The sequence below is a fragment of the Pelodiscus sinensis genome, chromosome 29 (genome assembly GCF_049634645.1).
Source record: "Pelodiscus sinensis isolate JC-2024 chromosome 29, ASM4963464v1, whole genome shotgun sequence".
Taxonomy (NCBI): domain Eukaryota; kingdom Metazoa; phylum Chordata; order Testudines; family Trionychidae; genus Pelodiscus; species Pelodiscus sinensis.
In genome coordinates, this window is record NC_134739.1 from 12,259 (window position 1) to 29,000 (window position 16,742).

The 16,742-nt window shown below is 70.9% G+C and overlaps 1 protein-coding gene across 1 annotated transcript in view; it reads left to right on the forward strand.

Annotated features, from left to right (window-relative positions):
• Positions 1-16,742, forward strand: part of ADAM11 (ADAM metallopeptidase domain 11) — a 32,299-nt gene that overhangs the window by 12,084 nt on the left and 3,473 nt on the right. Inside the window, exons 9-22 of the mRNA XM_075911283.1 lie at positions 833-923; positions 1,289-1,340; positions 2,646-2,745; positions 4,254-4,325; positions 6,119-6,211; positions 6,548-6,628; positions 6,838-6,888; positions 7,515-7,578; positions 10,066-10,165; positions 11,628-11,747; positions 13,155-13,323; positions 13,622-13,736; positions 14,727-14,817; positions 15,925-15,942. Of these exons, the coding sequence (XP_075767398.1) occupies positions 833-923; positions 1,289-1,340; positions 2,646-2,745; positions 4,254-4,325; positions 6,119-6,211; positions 6,548-6,628; positions 6,838-6,888; positions 7,515-7,578; positions 10,066-10,165; positions 11,628-11,747; positions 13,155-13,323; positions 13,622-13,736; positions 14,727-14,817; positions 15,925-15,942 (1,217 nt within the window). The remainder of the gene's footprint in view (positions 1-832; positions 924-1,288; positions 1,341-2,645; positions 2,746-4,253; positions 4,326-6,118; positions 6,212-6,547; positions 6,629-6,837; positions 6,889-7,514; positions 7,579-10,065; positions 10,166-11,627; positions 11,748-13,154; positions 13,324-13,621; positions 13,737-14,726; positions 14,818-15,924; positions 15,943-16,742) is intronic.

The following is a 16,742-nucleotide window of genomic DNA, read 5'->3' on the forward strand; positions in this document are numbered from 1 at the left end:
ATAGGATTACATGGGTTGTGGGGCTGCAGAAGGGGGTATAGGATTACATGGGCTGTGGGGCTGCAGAAGGGGGTATAGGATTACATGGGTTGTGGGGCTGCAGAAGGGGGTATAGGATTACATGGGCTGTGGGGCTGCAGAAGGGGGTATAGGATTACATGGGCTGTGGGGCTGCAGAAGGGGGTATAGGATTACATGGGCTGTGGGGCTGCAGAAGGGGGTATAGGATTACATGGGTTGTGGGGCTGCAGAAGGGGGTATAGGATTACATGGGTTGTGGGGCTGCAGAAGGGGGTATAGGATTACATGGGCTGTGGGGCTGCAGAAGGGGGTATAGGATTACATGGGCTGTGGGGCTGCAGAAGGGGGTATAGGATTACATGGGCTGTGGGGCTGCAGAAGGGGGTATAGGATTACATGGGTTGTGGGGCTGCAGAAGGGGGTATAGGATTACATGGGCTGTGGGGCTGCAGAAGGGGGTATAGGATTACATGGGCTGTGGGGCTGCAGAAGGGGGTATAGGATTACATGGGCTGTGGGGCTGCAGAAGGGGGTATAGGATTACATGGGCTGTGGGGCTGCAGAAGGGGGTATAGGATTACATGGGCTGTGGGGCTGCAGAAGGGGGTATAGGATTACATGGGCTGTGGGGCTGCAGAAGGGGGTATAGGATTACATGGGCTGTGGGGCTGCAGATGAGGGGCAGGCTCCGGGAGGTGATGGATGGGGGCTGTGCAGGGGGCCGGTGGGGCTCCGATCCCTGTTCCCCGCAGGGAGGCGCGCTCAGCGGGGCTGACCCATGGCTCTGTGCTCTCCCTCCCGCCCCACGCAGTACGGGACCATGGGCGCCATGGCTGTGACGCTGGCTCAGACCCTGGGGCAGAACATGGGCATGATGTGGAACAAGCACCGGAGCGCGGCAGGTGAGCGCTGGCAGGGATGCCGGCTGCACGGCCGTTCTGCGGGCAAGGACATGGGCTGCAGCTGCTCCAGCAGGGCTTGGGCGCTGGGGGTCTCCGCGGCACCAGCTCCCCGGCCCCCCTGTGCCTGGCAGAGCTGGGAGTGGAGTTGCCCCATTGCTGACTGGGGGCCTGGGGGGGGAGGAGCACACTCGGGGCGGGTCCGCAGCCCAGTCTGAGCAGCAGCTGGGCCCGTCCTGGCTCCGTCTCCTCAGGAAGCCGATTTGGGGCTGCCGCTGGGCCCGGAGCTTCGCAGCCCCCTGAGGTTCGGGCTGGGGGGCCGGGCGCAGTTACCAGGCCAGCCCAGGCTCCCTACTGTCTCTCTGCAGGGGACTGCCGGTGTCCAGACTCCTGGCTGGGATGCATCATGGAGGACACGGGGTGAGTTCCCTTCCGGGGTGTCCCGGGACAACGCCAGCTGGGCCGGGCCAGGGCTCAGCTGGAACCGAGGCAGATGGGTGCTTGGCGCAGCCCGAGCCAGGCGGGTGACTGGCGCCAGTTCCAGGGGCTTCTGGTGCCCTCACTGCCCAGCCTGGCCCCTTCTGCCTGCCAGTGCGCCAGCCCCACATTCACAGCCCTGCCCCCACCCTGCGAACCAGCCCCACACATGGCGTCCTTCTCTGCCAGTGCACCAGCCCCACATTCACACCCCTAACCGCACCCCACATTCACACCTCTGGCCCCGCGCCCGGGGCTATAGACTAGTCGAGTTCATGCGGTTACTCGACCAGTGAAGTAACCGAGATTTAACCTCTCAGCGAGGGGCTTCCGGGGCTGCCCCGGCCCAGCCTACGGGTCACTGGGCAGCGCTAGAGGCGGCTGCGTGGCGGGTGGGGACGAGCGTCGCTCCGGGCGCCACAGCCTGGGGCAAACCCACCACTTCACAAGCCATGGGCCCGGGTTGCAGCCTCTCGGCCAGTGGCACAGCCATGGGTCCGAGTCCCACTGCGATATCCCAGCCCTCCGCCACCCCACAGGAGGCGACATCCAGCCAGGCAGGCAAAGCCCTTGGCTTCTCTGAAGCTTCAGAGGAAGGGGCTGAGGCCCAGGCGTGAGCCAAGGCCTGACAGTGTGGTCCCCTCACACTGGGCTACTCTGTGCCGTTCGATCTGGCACTGGCTAGGGGACTGAAATGCCCCTCTGCCGGCGGAGCCACCCGACCACCACTGCACGCAGGCGCAAACGACGCTGGCTTGGGAGGAGAGATTGGCTCCGTGCTGCAAAATGAGCGAAACCTGAGCACACAGCAAGGGGAAGGGACTTGACCAAGGGCACAGCTAGTCAGTGGCAGAGCTGGGAGGAGAAGCCAGTGTTCCTGGCTAACAGCACTGTGCTCCATCCACTGGACCATGCTGCCGTGTGTGGTGAGGGCGCAGACTCAGCGGGTAGATACGGTCCCGTGGAGGGCAGGCAGCCGAGGGAAGGGGGGAAGGCCCAGCTTTGCCCCACGCCGGGAGACACACTGGTACGTTTGACAGCAAGGGGGCATTGGTGAGGCTGCTCCGGCTCTGTCCCTGCCCTGCCGTGTGACGAGGGGTGAGGCCCCCGTTATGCCGCCTGTGAAGTAACCCGGGGTGCAGCGTGGGGAGGGCGCTTGGCCCTGGCTGGCTGGGGGGCACATTGCACGAGGCCCCAGGCCAGGGCACTGCGGGTGGCGCCTGTGACTTTGCTGGTTCTTCTTGCCAGGTTTTACCTGCCTCGCAAGTTCTCCCGGTGCAGCCTGGAAGAGTACAGCCAGTTCCTGCAGGAGGGCGGGGGCAGCTGCCTCTTCAACAAACCCTTAAAGGTACCCTCCCTCCCCCGCACTCCGGCCAAGCCTCCCACAGGCCCGGGCAGCCCGGACCCTAGAGCCGTTCCCCCGCGCTGGGCGGCTGTGGCGGGCCGGGTCTGGGCACAGCCGAGGGCGTCCGCTCAGGGCAAATTGCTCAAAGTGGGGGCTCCTACAGCCCCAGACTGGTGACCTTCCCAAACAGGCCACAAACCAGTTACACCAAGCGCTTCAGCTGCCTGCCTGAAGCCTCCCGAGCAAAACCGCTCCGACCCCCCAGCAATATCCGTGCCCCAGATAGCGCCGGGCCTCATACACCGGTGGGGGGTCTTAGAACCCAATCCCACCTACCCCGAACAAGTTCTGTCCGGTTCCAAGAAACCAGCCACAGATCCCTGGTCAATTTACCCTCCGGATCTTACCCACAAACCACGCTGAGCCAATCCCTTAGAATCTAACATCTAAAGGTTTATTACTAAAAGAAAGGAGAGTGAGGTTGTTAAAGTATCCTACGTTACATGCATCGAATCTCCCAGTTCTCAATGCAGGCTCACAGCAGAGATGTTATAACTGCTGGGTTAAAAGTCTTTGGTGAGCATCCTACGTCAGGACGGGTCCACAGTTCTTTCTGGCTCCTCGGTCCCTGCACTCTTGCCTCTGGGATGAAGAGCTGAGCTGAGCACCAAGATGGAGTCGGCCACATGGCCTATTTATATCCCCTCCCCCTCCTCCATCCCCTCCCTCCGCTTCGTCCAAGCTGGAGACAGTCACATGGCCAGTGGTCAGATGTGTCTTTGGCCTTCTGTGGTCCATTGTTCCTGGAGCTTTGCTCATTAGCTTGTCCAAACATGCCTGGCCCATTGCTCCTCCTCAGACAGAATCTTTCAGCATCAACACAGAGTCCATCTTTATAACTCCACACCCAGACATTACACAGGTACATGCAGGGCAGATACGGAATCCATAGACAATAAGCTTCCGTTTGACACCTCACATGGCCCCCTTTGTATCGATTTTTGGGGCAAACACCCCCCAGCGGTGCAGCAGCCATCTGGCTGCTCCCCTTAAAATCCAGGAACATGACAGCGGCGGAGGTAGCTTGGGGCTCTGAGACCCAGCTCCTGGGCCATGAGTGTCCCCAGCCGAACAGCCCCCACGCGGCTGAGCTGGGCGGGCAGAAGCCCAGGTGTGACAGGGCCCCAGGCGTGGGGGCAGGGCAGGGGGTGCTCCTGTGTGGGGAGGCTGCTGGGCCCCCAGGTGCCGGGAGCAGGAGCTCAGAGAGGGGAGCTGGCACTGGGGCTGGGAGCTGCTGTGCCCCCACCCCGCTGCTTTTCCCAGGGCCACAGACGCTTCCCTTCAAACGGGGCCTTTGGGGGTCCTGGGGCGAGCCCAGCCCCGCTGCCGGGAATGGGCGGGGCAGCCGGGAAGGCCTCGGGAATGTCCTGCACCCAGCTGGCTCTTGGTACGGTGCCTCATGCCCATTCCAGGGGCCTGCAGGAACCTCTTGTCCCCCTACCCCCTTGCAGCTGCTGGACCCCCCGGAGTGCGGCAATGGCTTTGTGGAGGCTGGAGAGGAATGCGACTGCGGGTCGCTCACGGTGAGGGCTGCGCGCCAGGGGCGGGTGTCAGACCCTGCAGCCCACCCGTGAGCCGTGGGCACGGAGGTTATTGGAAGGGGCCCAGCCGTGGGATGGGGCCAGTCGTTGTGATGTGGGACAGAGGGAGGTGGGAGAGGGCGGGGCTGTGGGAGAGGGCGGGGCTGGGGGAGGTGGAAGAGGGCGGGGCTGAGGGAGAGGGCGGGGCTGAGAGAGATGGGAGAGGGCGGGGCTGGGGGAGGTGAGAGAGGGCAGGGCTGAGGGAGAGGGCGGGGCTGTGAGAGATGGGAGAGGGCGGGGCTGGGGGAGGTGGGAGAGGGCGGGGCTGGGGGAGGTGGTAGAGGGCAGGGCTGAGGGAGAGGGTGGGGCTGTGAGAGATGGGAGAGGGTGGGGCTGGGGGAGGTGGGAGAGGGCGGGGCTGAGGGAGGTGGGAGAGGGTGGGGCTGGGGGAGGTGGTAGAGGGCAGGGCTGAGGGAGAGGGCGGGGCTGTGAGAGATGGGAGAGGGTGGGGCTGGGGGAGGTGGGAGAGGGCGGGGCTGAGGGAGGTGGGAGAGGGCAGGGCTGTGAGAGGTGGGAGAGGGCGGGGATGTGGGAGGTGGGAGAGGGCGGAGCTGAGGGAGAGGGCGGGGCTGGGGGAGGTGGGAGAGGGCAGGGCTGTGGGAGAGGGTGGGGCTGGGGGAGGTGGGAGAGGGCGGGGCTGTGGGAGAGGGAGGGGCTGTGAGAGGTGGGAGAGGGTGGGGCTGAGGGAGAGGGCGGGGCTGTGAGAGGTGGGAGAGGGCGGGGATGTGAGAGGTGGGAGAGGGCGGGGCTGAGGGAGAGGGCGGGGCTGAGGGAAGTGGGAGAGGGTGGGGCTGGGGGAGGTGGGAGAGGGCAGGGCTGAGGGAGAGGGCGGGGCTGTGAGAGGTGGGAGAGGGTGGGGCTGTGAGAGGTGGGAGAGGGTAGGGATGTGAGAGGTGGGAGAGGGTGGGGCTGAGGGAGAGGGCGGGGCTGTGAGAGGTGGGAAAGGGCGGGGCTGAGGGAAGTGGGAGAGGGTGGGGCTGGGGGAGGTGGGAGAGGGCGGGGCTGAGGGAAGTGGGAGAGGGCGGGGCTGGGGGAGGTGGTAGAGGGCAGGGCTGAGGGAGAGGGCGGGGCTGTGAGAGATGGGAGAGGGTGGGGCTGTGAGAGGTGGGAAAGGGCGGGGCTGAGGGAAGTGGGAGAGGGTGGGGCTGGGGGAGGTGGGAGAGGGCAGGGCTGAGGGAGAGGGCGGGGCTGAGGGAAGTGGGAGAGGGCGGGGCTGGGGGAGGTGGGAGAGGGCGGGGCTGTGAGAGGTGGGAAAGGGCGGGGCTGAGGGAAGTGGGAGAGGGCGGGGCTGAGGGAAGTGGGAGAGGGTGGGGCTGGGGGAGGTGGGAGAGGGCGGGGCTGAGGGAAGTGGGAGAGGGCGGGGCTGGGGGAGGTGGGAGAGGGCGGGGCTGAGGGAAGTGGGAGAGGGCGGGGCTGGGAGAGGTGGGAGAGGGCGGGGATGTGGGAGAGGGCGGGGCTGAGGGAAGTGGGAGAGGGCGGGGCTGGGGGAGGTGGGAGAGGGCGGGGCTGAGGGAAGTGGGAGAGGGCGGGGCTGAGGGAAGTGGGAGAGGGCGGGGATGTGGGAGAGGGCGGGGCTGAGGGAAGTGGGAGAGGGCGGGGCTGAGGGAGAGGGCGGGGCTGTGGGGCTGATGTGGCGCATTGGGCCCCCCCCCCAGTCCTGCTGGAGCAGAGGCTGCGGGCGCGGTGCTGGTGCCAGGCAGGGCCTCACGGGCGGCTGCTTGTGTGTGTCCTGGCAGGAGTGCGCGAGGGGCGGTGGCAGCTGCTGCAAGAAGTGCACCCTGACCCACGGCGCCATGTGCAGCGACGGCCTGTGCTGCAAAGGCTGCAAGGTGAGGGGGCAGGCCGGCCGCTGCCCGCCCTGCAGTGCCCATGGTGGACACTAGGGGGCGATGTAGTTGCCGGGCCGGTCCAGCCGAGGGCAGCCCAGGGATCAGCGAGCGACTGAGGCACCAGAGGTGCCCCCGGAGCCGGGGCAGAGCCAGTCAGCAGGGGAGCCGGTCGCCAGGGCCCCGCCAGGCAGAGCGCCCGGGCCCAGGGTCACAGCGCGGCCGCCCGTCCCTGTACCCGGCTGGGACATGCAGCCGCCGGGAGAGGGAGTCTCCTCAGCCGTGCCGGGGCTGGCTCCTCGCCCCCCGGCCAGTCACGGTCCCCTCCGTATCTTGCAGTACGAGCCGCGGGGCGTGCCGTGCCGGGAGGCCGTGAACGAGTGCGACATCGCCGAGAGCTGCACCGGGGACTCCAGCCAGGTGAGGGGCAGGGCAGGAGCTCAGCGGGACGCCCTGCCCCCGGGGGCTGCTTTGGGGCAGGCCGCCTGCAGGACATGGGTGGCGCTGGTCCGTTCCGGGGGTGCCTGCTGGGCAGAGCGGGGCAGGGACCAGGCCTGGGGGTTGAGGCTCAGGCCGGGGGGGGCAGGGCTGCGTGGCGGGGGGCCCATGGAAACTCCCTCTCTCTGCAGTGCCCACCCAACCTGCACAAGGTGGACGGCTACTTCTGTGACCAGGAGCAGGTAACGGCCCTGCGGCCCCGCTCACCCGCGCCTGGCCCATCACCCGCCCCCGCTCTCGGCACGGCCCCACAGTTCCATGCACAGTCCTGGGCTGACCGGTTGGGGGAGCCCTTTGCCCATCCCCACCCAGCTGCTCCCTGCTCCATCCAGCACTCGCCCGACCCCCCGTCTGACGCGCCCCGAGGCCTGGGAGCCGACCTGCACCCCCGAAAGGGCACGAACAGACTCCACCAGCCGGGAGAACAGGGGAGTTTATTGCCTCTCCAGGATACAGCACAGCACAGATGTCACCAGGTTCCAGGGCAGGCCTAGGATGCCTCAGCCCCCCTTGATATGGGGGAGGGGGTCCGGCTTCTAAACCCCCCAGCCTGTTGCTGAGGCTGCTTCCTCCAGGCTCCCAGACAGAAACTAACTAAGTCTCCTCCAGCCCTGCCCCCCAGCCCGGGCGGCATCCACCTTCCTTTGCCCCTCTCCATGGGGGGTAGCTGGTCGGACAGGTTGAGAGACCCTCACTCCCTGGCCTTCTGGGCCGTGGCACCGGCAGCAGCCAGTGGGGTTACCACAGAGCCAGCATAGAAAGCAGCCCAGTACCCCCACTACGTCACACCCGGCTCTCTGCTCCACAGGGCCGGTGCTACGGGGGCAGGTGCAAAACCCGGGACAGACAGTGCCATGCACTCTGGGGGCATGGTAAGTGCGGGCGGGCCGGGGCTTCGAGTGGGGGCAGGGCAGGGGGCTGCGTGGGCGTGTGCCATGGACGATGCCCGCAGAGCAGGAAGTGCAGCCAGGCGCCAGCTCTGGCCTCAGGGCCCTGCGAGCCAAACTCTCCCTCCCTCCCTGCTGCCTCTGCCAGGCCACCCGCTGCCCACGGACACGCAGAGCGCGGGTGTCGCCCCTCGCCCGCCCGCTGCCCACGGACACGCAGAGCACGGGTGTCGCCCCTCACCCGCCCATTGCCCACGGACACGCAGAGCACGGGTGTCGCCCCTCACCCGCCCACTGCCCACGGACACGCAGAGCGCGGGTGTCGCCCCTCACCCGCCCACTGCCCACGGACACGCAGAGCGCGGGTGTCGCCCCTCGCCCGCCCGCTGCCCACGGACACGCAGAGCACGGGTGTCGCCCCTCACCCGCCCACTGCCCACGGACACGCAGAGCACGGGTGTCGCCCCTCACCCGCCCACTGCCCACGGACACGCAGAGCGCGGGTGTCGCCCCTCGCCCGCCCGCTGCCCACGGACACGCAGAGCACGGGTGTCGCCCCTCACCCGCCCACTGCCCATAGACACGCAGAGCACGGGTGTCGCCCCTCCCCCGCCCACTGCCCACGGACACGCAGAGCACGGGTGTCGCCCCTCGCCCGCCCGCTGCCCATAGACACGCAGAGCACAGGTGTCGCCCCTCCCCCGCCCACTGCCCACGGACACGCAGAGCGCGGGTGTCGCCCCTCGCCCGCCCGCTGCCCACGGACACGCAGAGCACGGGTGTCGCCCCTCACCCGCCCACTGCCCACGGACACGCAGAGCACGGGTGTCGCCCCTCACCCGCCCACTGCCCACGGACACGCAGAGCGCGGGTGTCGCCCCTCGCCCGCCCGCTGCCCACGGACACGCAGAGCACGGGTGTCGCCCCTCACCCGCCCACTGCCCATAGACACGCAGAGCACGGGTGTCGCCCCTCGCCCGCCCACTGCCCATGGACACGCAGAGCGCGGGTGTCGCCCCTTGCCCACCCGCTGCCCACGGACACGCAGAGCACGGGTGTCGCCCCTCGACCGCCCGCTGCCCACGGACACGCAGAGCGCGGGTGTCGCCCCTCCCCCGCCCACTGCCCACGGACAGGCAGAGCACGGGTGTCGCCCCTCGCCCGCCCGCTGCCCACGGACACGCAGAGCGCAGGTGTCGCCCCTCACCCGCCCACTGCCCATGGACACGCAGAGCGCAGGTGTCGCCCCTCACCCGCCCACTGCCCATGGACACGCAGAGCGCGGGTGTCGCCCCTCACCCGCCCACTGCCCATGGACACGCAGAGCGCGGGTGTCGCCCCTCGCCCGCCCACTGCCCACGGACACGCAGAGCGCGGGTGTCACCCCTCCCCCGCCCGCTGCCCACGGACACGCAGAGCGCGGGTGTCGCCCCTCCCCCGCCCGCTGCCCACGGACACGCAGAGCGCGGGTGTCGCCCCTCCCCCGCCCGCTGCCCACGGACACGCAGAGCACGGGTGTCGCCTCTCACCTGCCCGCTGCCCACAGACACGCAGAGCGCGGGTGTCACCCCTCACCTGCCCGCTGCCCACGGACACACAGAGCGCGGGTGTCGCCCCTCACCCGCCCGCTGCCCACGGACACGCAGAGCGCGGATGTCGCCCCTCACCCGCCCGCTGCCCACGGACACGCAGAGCACGGGTGTCGCCCCTCGCCCGCCCACTGCCCACGGACACGCAGAGCACGGGTGTCGCCCCTCACCCGCCCGCTGCCCACGGACACGCAGAGCGCGGATGTCGCCCCTCACCCGCCCGCTGCCCACGGACACGCAGAGCACGGGTGTCGCCCCTCGCCCGCCCACTGCCCACGGACACACAGAGCACAGGTGTCGCCCCTCGCCCGCCCACTGCCCACGGACACGCAGAGCACGGGTGTCGCCCCTCACCCGCCCACTGCCCACGGACACGCAGAGCGCGGGTGTCGCCCCTCGCCCGCCCACTGCCCACGGACACGCAGAGCACGGGTGTCGCCCCTCACCCGCCCGCTGCCCACGGACACGCAGAGCACAGGTGTCGCCCCTCGCCCGCCCGCTGCCCACGGACACGCAGAGCACGGGTGTCGCCCCTCACCCGCCCGCTGCCCACGGACACGCAGAGCGCGGGTGTCGCCCCTCGCCCGCCCACTGCCCACGGACACGCAGAGCGCGGGTGTCGCCCCTCGCCCGCCGGGAAATTCTCGGCTGCGGGCCGGGGGCCGCTCTGGCCATGCCCTGGTCCTGGTGGGGCGCAGCCATGACCAAGGGACGTGTGTTTGCAAAGCAGGAGCGTGATGGCCAGGCTGCCCCATGTGAGCCCCCCTACACGCCGGCCCCCCCGGGGCACTCTGCCAGGTGGGGCAGGAGCACATGCTTTCTGGCAGGGGTAGTGAGGGGGACAGGGCCACACCCGTGGGTGACCGAACCCCTCCTGCCCCAGCGGCTGCTGACAGGTTCTGCTACGAGAAGCTAAACGTGGAAGGGACCGAGAGGGGGAACTGCGGGCGTGCCGGCCCGGCCTGGGCGCAGTGCAACAAGCAGTAAGTGGTGGGGCCCGGGCATCGCCACATCCTCTGTACAGTCCTGCGCTGGCCTCCCCACCCTCCGCTCACTGCCCACCTGCCCTGTGCCAGGAGGGTCTTGCCCCCACACCCAGAAACACCCTCCTGCCCTGGACCCGCTCCCTGAAACCAGTCTGAGGTGGGTGTGGGGGGTTGGTTGGCCAGGCCGGGCTGTGGCTGGGCGGGCGTGGGGGTCTCTGGGCCGGGCTGTGGCTGGGCGGGCGTGGGGGTCTCTGGGCCGGGCCGGGCTGTGGCTGGGCGGGCGTGGGGGTCTCTGGGCCGGGCCGGGCTGTGGCTGGGCCGACGTGGGGGTCTCCGGGCCGGGCCGGGCTGTGGCTGGGCAGGCGTGTGGGTCTCTGGGTCGGGCCGGGCTGTGGCTGGGCGGGCATGGGGGTCTCTGGGCCGGGCCGGGCTGTGGCTGGGCGGACGTGGGGGTCTCTGGGCCGGGCCGGGCTGTGGCTGGGCGGGCGTGGGGGTCTCTGGGCCGGGCCGGGCTGTGGCTGGGCGGGCGTGGGGGTCTCTGGGCCGGGCCGGGCTGTGGCTGGGCGGGCGTGGGGGTCTCTGGGCCGGGCCGGGCTGTGGCTGGGCGGGCGTGGGGGTCTCTGGGCCAGGCCGGGCTGTGGCTGGGCGGGCGTGGGGGTCTCTGGGTTGGGCCGGGCTGTGGCTGGGCAGGCGTGGGGGTCTCTGGGCCGGGCCGGGCTGTGGCTGGGCGAGCGTGGGGGTCTCTGGGCCGGGCCAGGCTGTGGCTGGGCAGGCATGGGGGTCTCTGGGCCGGGCCGGGCTGTGGCTGGGCGAGCGTGGGGGTCTCTGGGCCGGGCCGGGCTGTGGCTGGGCGGGCGTGGGGGTCTCTGGGCCGGGCCGGGCTGTGGCTGGGCGGGCGTGGGGGTCTCTGGGCCGGGCCGGGCTGTGGCTGGGCGGGTGTGGGGGTCTCTGGGCCGGGCCGGGCTGTGGCTGGGCGGGCGTGGGGGTCTCTGGGCCGGGCCGGGCTGTGGCTGGGCGGGCGTGGGGGTCTCTGGGCCGGGCCGGGCTGTGGCTGGGCGGGCGTGGGGGTCTCTGGGCCGGGCCGGGCTGTGGCTGGGCGGGCGTGGGGGTCTCTGGGTTGGGCCGGGCTGTGGCTGGGCAGGCGTGGGGGTCTCTGGGCCGGGCCGGGCTGTGGCTGGGCGAGCGTGGGGGTCTCTGGGCCGGGCCGGGCTGTGGCTGGGCAGGCATGGGGGTCTCTGGGCCGGGCCGGGCTGTGGCTGGGCGAGCGTGGGGGTCTCTGGGCCGGGCCGGGCTGTGGCTGGGCAGGCGTGGGGGTCTCTGGGTCGGTCCGGGCTGTGGCTGGGCGGGCGTGGGGGTCTCTGGGTCGGTCCGGGCTGTGGCTGGGCGGGCGTGGGGGTCTCTGGGCCAGGCCGGGCTCCTGCCTTGGGCCCACCCACCGCACTCTGTTTCCACCTTGCAGGGACGTGCTGTGCGGGTCACTGCTGTGCACCAATGTGACGGGCGCACCACGGCTCGGCGAGCTCGCCGGCGAGATCACAACCATGACCTTCTACCACCAGAACCGATACATCGATTGCAGGTGGGCGGGTGCCCGGGGCCGGCCCATGGCCTGCGCTGGCTTAGTGCCCCTGCGCCCTGGCCCTCCGGGGCCACCAGCTCCCTGGCGCCAGGGCCCACTGTGGGGCATTACTGGCCAGGGCTGGGGGTGTCCTGTTCCCCTACAGGCACAGCCCTCTCCTGTGGGGATCAGCCCCACGCCCTGGGCTCTGGCCTAGCTCCAGTGTCGGGTGGCCAGGTCTCTGGTCTGACCCAGACGTCTGGTCGGCGGCGCAGAGAGGTTCAGGCAGGCTGGGCCCTGGCCTGGCACAGCCCCCAGACGTGGCCAGCGCGTCTCTGCGAGCCCTAAGCAGAGGGTCAGGTAGGGAAGCTCTGCCCCCAGCGCTGACTCTGCAGCTCCCATTGGCCAGGAACCGTGGCCAATGGGAGCTGCAGGGATAGCGCCTGTGCGTGGGCCCCCCGAGTCCTCAGCCTAGGGGCACGTCCGGGAGTCGCACAGAGCCTGGGCCAGCCTGCCTGAGCCACGTGAGGTACAGTCTGGCTGGCTGAGCCCCTGCCCTCCCCCGCCCCCGCCCCAGGTCAGAACCCCCTCCTGCCCCCAAACCCCTCCCACAGCCACCTCCTGACTTCCACAGGGTCTCTGGGCCCCTCGGTTCAGCCCTGCGCCCCCTCCTGCATCCCCAGCCCCGCTCCAGAGCCTGCACCCGCCGCCAGCGCCCTCAGCTCCCCACATTCCAACCTCTGCCCCAGCCCAGGGAAAGTGGGTGGGGGATGGAGCGGGGGCGGAGCCTCTGGGAAGGGGCGGGGCCTTGGGGAAGGGGGGTTCGGGGTCGTGCAATGGGAGAGTCGACAGTCCTGCTCCCGGGTGCAGAGCCCCCTCTTGGGCAGGGCCCCAGTCACTGCCCCGGCCCGAGGGCCCTGGCTCCGGGCGCTCCGGTTTCCCCGCTCAGCAGAGCAATGGGCAGACCCAGGAGCCGCAGGCCAGGCCACGGGCCGCTCCGCCGGGTGCTGTGGCTGCGCCAGCTGCCCGGACGTGGAAGCGTCCCGAGGCCCCGTGTGGGGCTGCGCCGGGTGCGGGCGGCCTGGCCGTGGTGCTCAGCCCTGTCCAGCGGCCGCCTGGCCTTAGCGCAGGATCGGGCCCCCGGCTCCCCCACGGCTCCTTGAGCCTCCGTCGCCTCCCGTGCAGCTCGCTGGGAGCCAGCCCTGGCCTGGGCGTCTGTCAGCCCTCGGGGCCGGGGCCCTTTCCCCTTCCCTGGCAGAGCCGGGCAGAGGCAGCGGCTCCGCAGTCGCCCCCAGCCAGAGGCGGCCGAGCCGGCTGCACAGCCAGGAGCCTGATCCCGGGGGGCAAAGGGGGTTCGTGCCCCAGCCTGCACCCCCTGGGGCATGTCGGACAGTGACCCCGCCCCCCTCAGCACCTCTTCCTCCCCAGAGGCGGGCGCGTGCAGCAGGTGGACGGCTCGGAGCTGAGCTACGTGGAGGACGGGACGCCCTGCGGGCCCAGCATGGTCTGTCGTGAGCACAGATGCCTTCCCGCCGCCGCCTTTAACTTCAGCGCCTGCCCCGGCAGCGGGGACGGGAAGATCTGCTCCGACCACGGGGTGAGTCCTCGCGCGGCGGGGGCGTGGGAAAGCCCGGAGACGCGATCCGCGTTCGGGAACCCCCGGCAGCTCTGTGTGCGCCGCCCGCTTCCCGGACACCCCGCCCCCGCAGCCTGCGGCACGAGCCAGCCGCCCGGGCCCACGGGAGGGCCAGCGTGGGCCAGTGGCCTGGGAGGGCTGCCCCACTCGTGCTCAGGGCTGTCGGGCCGTGGGGAGCCGCCCCGGGGGAAGGCAGCCCAAGGCCAGCGAGCCCCCATGGCGGCTCCCCCCTCACCCGCCTCCTTCTCCTTCGCCGCAGGTCTGCAGCAGCGAGGCCACGTGCATCTGCCACGCGGACTGGACGGGGAAGGACTGCAGCGTCTACGACCCCCTCCCGGGGCCCAAGCCCACCGGCGAACCCGAGAGATACAAGGGTCCGTGCCCAGAGCCCCCCAGCCGCCCCCCAATGCCCCATGGCCAGGCCCCCCTCCCTAGCCCCATGGAGCCCCATGGCCAGGCCCGCCTCCCTAGCCCCATGGCCAGGCCTGCCTCCCTAGCCCCATGGCCAGGCCTGCCTCCCTAGCCCCATGGCCAGGCCTGGCTCCCTAGCCCCATGGAGCCCCACAGCCTCCCTAGCCCCATGGCCAGGCCTGGCTCCCTAGCCCCATGGAGCCCCACAGCCTCCCTAGCCCCATGGCCAGGTCCCTCTCCATAGCCCCATGGCCAGGCCCCCCTCCCTAGCCCCATGGCCAGGCCCGCCTCCCTAGCCCCATGGAGCCCCACAGCCTCCCTAGCCCCACAGGCCCCAAGGCCAGACCCCACCTCTCTTCACCTTGCTCTCAAGCCCCTCCCTGCCCCTGCTCACTCAGCCAGCCAGCCCTCCCCCAGGGGCATCGCGAGACCCCCGAGCCATGCCTGGGGCCACCCCCTGCCCGAGAAGGCTGGCACCGTGTGCCGCAGGACAGCTGGGCCGGGGCGAGGCTGGGGCTGCGCTGGCCCCAGCCCGCCCAGCAGCTCCAAAGGCCTCTCTCTCACTGCCCTCCGCCCTCGGCCTGTGGGGCAGGCAGCTGGGGCGTCTCCACAGGGCTGTGCTAGCCAGGCTTAGAGCCACGAGCTACTGCTGGGGTCCCACAGGGGCACGAAGGCCCCACAGCTGAGCCCGCGGCGCCATGGGCTGTGGGAAGGGGGAGCTGGGGGAGCGCCCCCTGCTGGCTGCTGGGAGCCAGGGTGGCGTGGCCGGCCCTGCTCAGCGTGTCCCCGTGGGGGGCCGGGCCTGGGGGGGCGTTTGCTGAGCCAGAGGGATGGGGGACCACCCCAGAGGGAGGGCCGTGGGGGACACTTCTGACTCGGCGTCTGGGAGGGGCCACGCGGGGCCCAGCGCCGGCCCCACACCGGACCTGAGCGCGGCTCTGCCCTCCTTGCAGGTCCCAGCGGCACCAACATCATCATCGGCTCCATCGCGGGCGCCGTGCTGGTGGCGGCCATTGTCCTGGGGGGCACCGGCTGGGGCTTCAAGTAAGCACAGGGGCCTGGCGCTGCCCGGTGCCGCGGGAGGGAGCACGCCCCAGGCAGCCAGCCGCTGGGCCTGGCACTGAGCAGGGCGGGGCAGGGCTCCAGGCGGGGGGCGCCCCACACAGCTACGCCGAGCCCTGCCCTGGCCCCGCCCCTTAGCCCACGCCCTCCAGCGCCCCAGGGATGCGCCAGGGCTGCCCCGGCCTGGCTGGAGCCTCTGGGCGCCTGGCTCTCTGGGGCCCATGCCAGGGCCCTGCCAGCCCGGAGGCAGCTCGGCTGCAGGAGGCCGGGCGGGCAGGGCCGAGGGCTGCGGGGCATGCGGAAGCAGACAGGGCACCTGGAGTGGGGGGCTGGAGACCCTGGGCCCCACGGGGCAGGCGGGAGAGGGGTAGGTGTAACCCAGCAAGCAGCCCCCCACCTGCCGCCCGGGCCCCCAGCGTGGGGCGGAGGGGCCTGCCTGGCCCAAGGGGAGACCCGGGTGACAGGGAGCTCCATGGGCTGCGCCTGCGTGTTGTGTGCGGCTGGCGAAAGCCCTGACCTGGGCTGAGCGGGGGCACAGCTTTCCGGGGGGCAGGGCGGGGGAGGGGCACAGCTTCCCGGGGGGCAGGGCGGGGGAGGGGCACAGCTTCCCCGGGGGCAGGGCGGGGGAGGGGCACAGCTTCCCGGGGGGCAGGGCGGGGGAGGGGCACAGCTTTCCGGGGGATAGGGCGGGGGAGGGGGCACTGGCCTGGGGCGAGCGGGGGCCCAGTTTTCCAAGGGGGAGGGCGCGGGGAAGGTGCTCCTGGGGTGGAGACTGGGCCGTGGGTCAGGAACAGGGGCTGCAGTGCCCCCTCCCCCCACGTCCCACCCGCACTGACCCCTGCCCTGGCGCATTCTCGCCTGAGCCCGCAGCTGCACCCAGCCACAGAGGGGCCCTGCCCTCCGCCCGCCCCTGCTGGGCTGGAGTTTGCCCCGGCCCCAAGCCGCACAGTGAGCGCTGCCCCAGCCCAGCACCCTGTGCCTGGCCTGCGAAGCCCGTGGCTGGGGGCTGGCTCCTGGCGAGGGTCCTGGCAGGGCCGGGCCTCGCCCCGGGGCCTCGCTAACCAGCCCTCTCTCCTCTCTCGCGCCAAGGAACATCCGCAGAGGAAGGTACGACCCGGCTCCGCCGGGGCTGGCGTAGCCCCTCCCGCCGTCACCCATCTCCATCCCATCTCAGCCCTGCGCTCGCTGCTGGCACGCGCCCATCGCCTCCTGCTGCACCCGCCTGGAACCTGCTGCACGGGCCGTCCCCTCCATCCCACCCCCTGGGGGCCTGGGGGCTGCCAGGGTGCCCTGGGCTGTGCCGGGCTGGAGAGGCGGGGGCTCCGGGGCTGTGCTGCCTCTGCCCATTGGGCCAGCCTGCTCCTGGCTGCCAGCCACAGCTGGCCCTGGGCCGGGAGAGAAGCAGCCTGGCTCCCTGCCCCACGCGCTCCATCGGCTCCGTGCCAGCCCTGCCCAGCGTGGGCCGGGAGCAGAGCAGCTGGCTCCTTGGGCACCAGGGCAGGGACTGGGCCCCATCTCAGCCTCCCACCACGTCACTGTCTGTGTCCATCTCGTTGCCCCTGGGGCCATGCCCATCTGCGCCCACATCCTTCCTCACCCCTGGGCGCTTGCTGGGGTCGCCCCTCCCTGCCCCGGGGCAGCTTAGAGGCCGGAGCTATCCCAGGAGCCCGAGGCTCCTCAGGTTACAGGGCACCTGGAGCCGTAGGGCCTTGACCCGCATGTGCTTGAGCCCAGGTGATGGGGGGCTGGGGCCTGGCCATGGTGCCTCTGGCTCGAGGTGGCTGGTTCAAAGCCCACCCTGGCCAGGTCGCGGTGGGGCCCAGTCCAGAGGCCGGGCCTGGGGCCTGTCACTGCTGGGGCTGGGCTGTGGAGCCCGCATGGGGCGAGGGATGTGCTGGCTGCCAGGG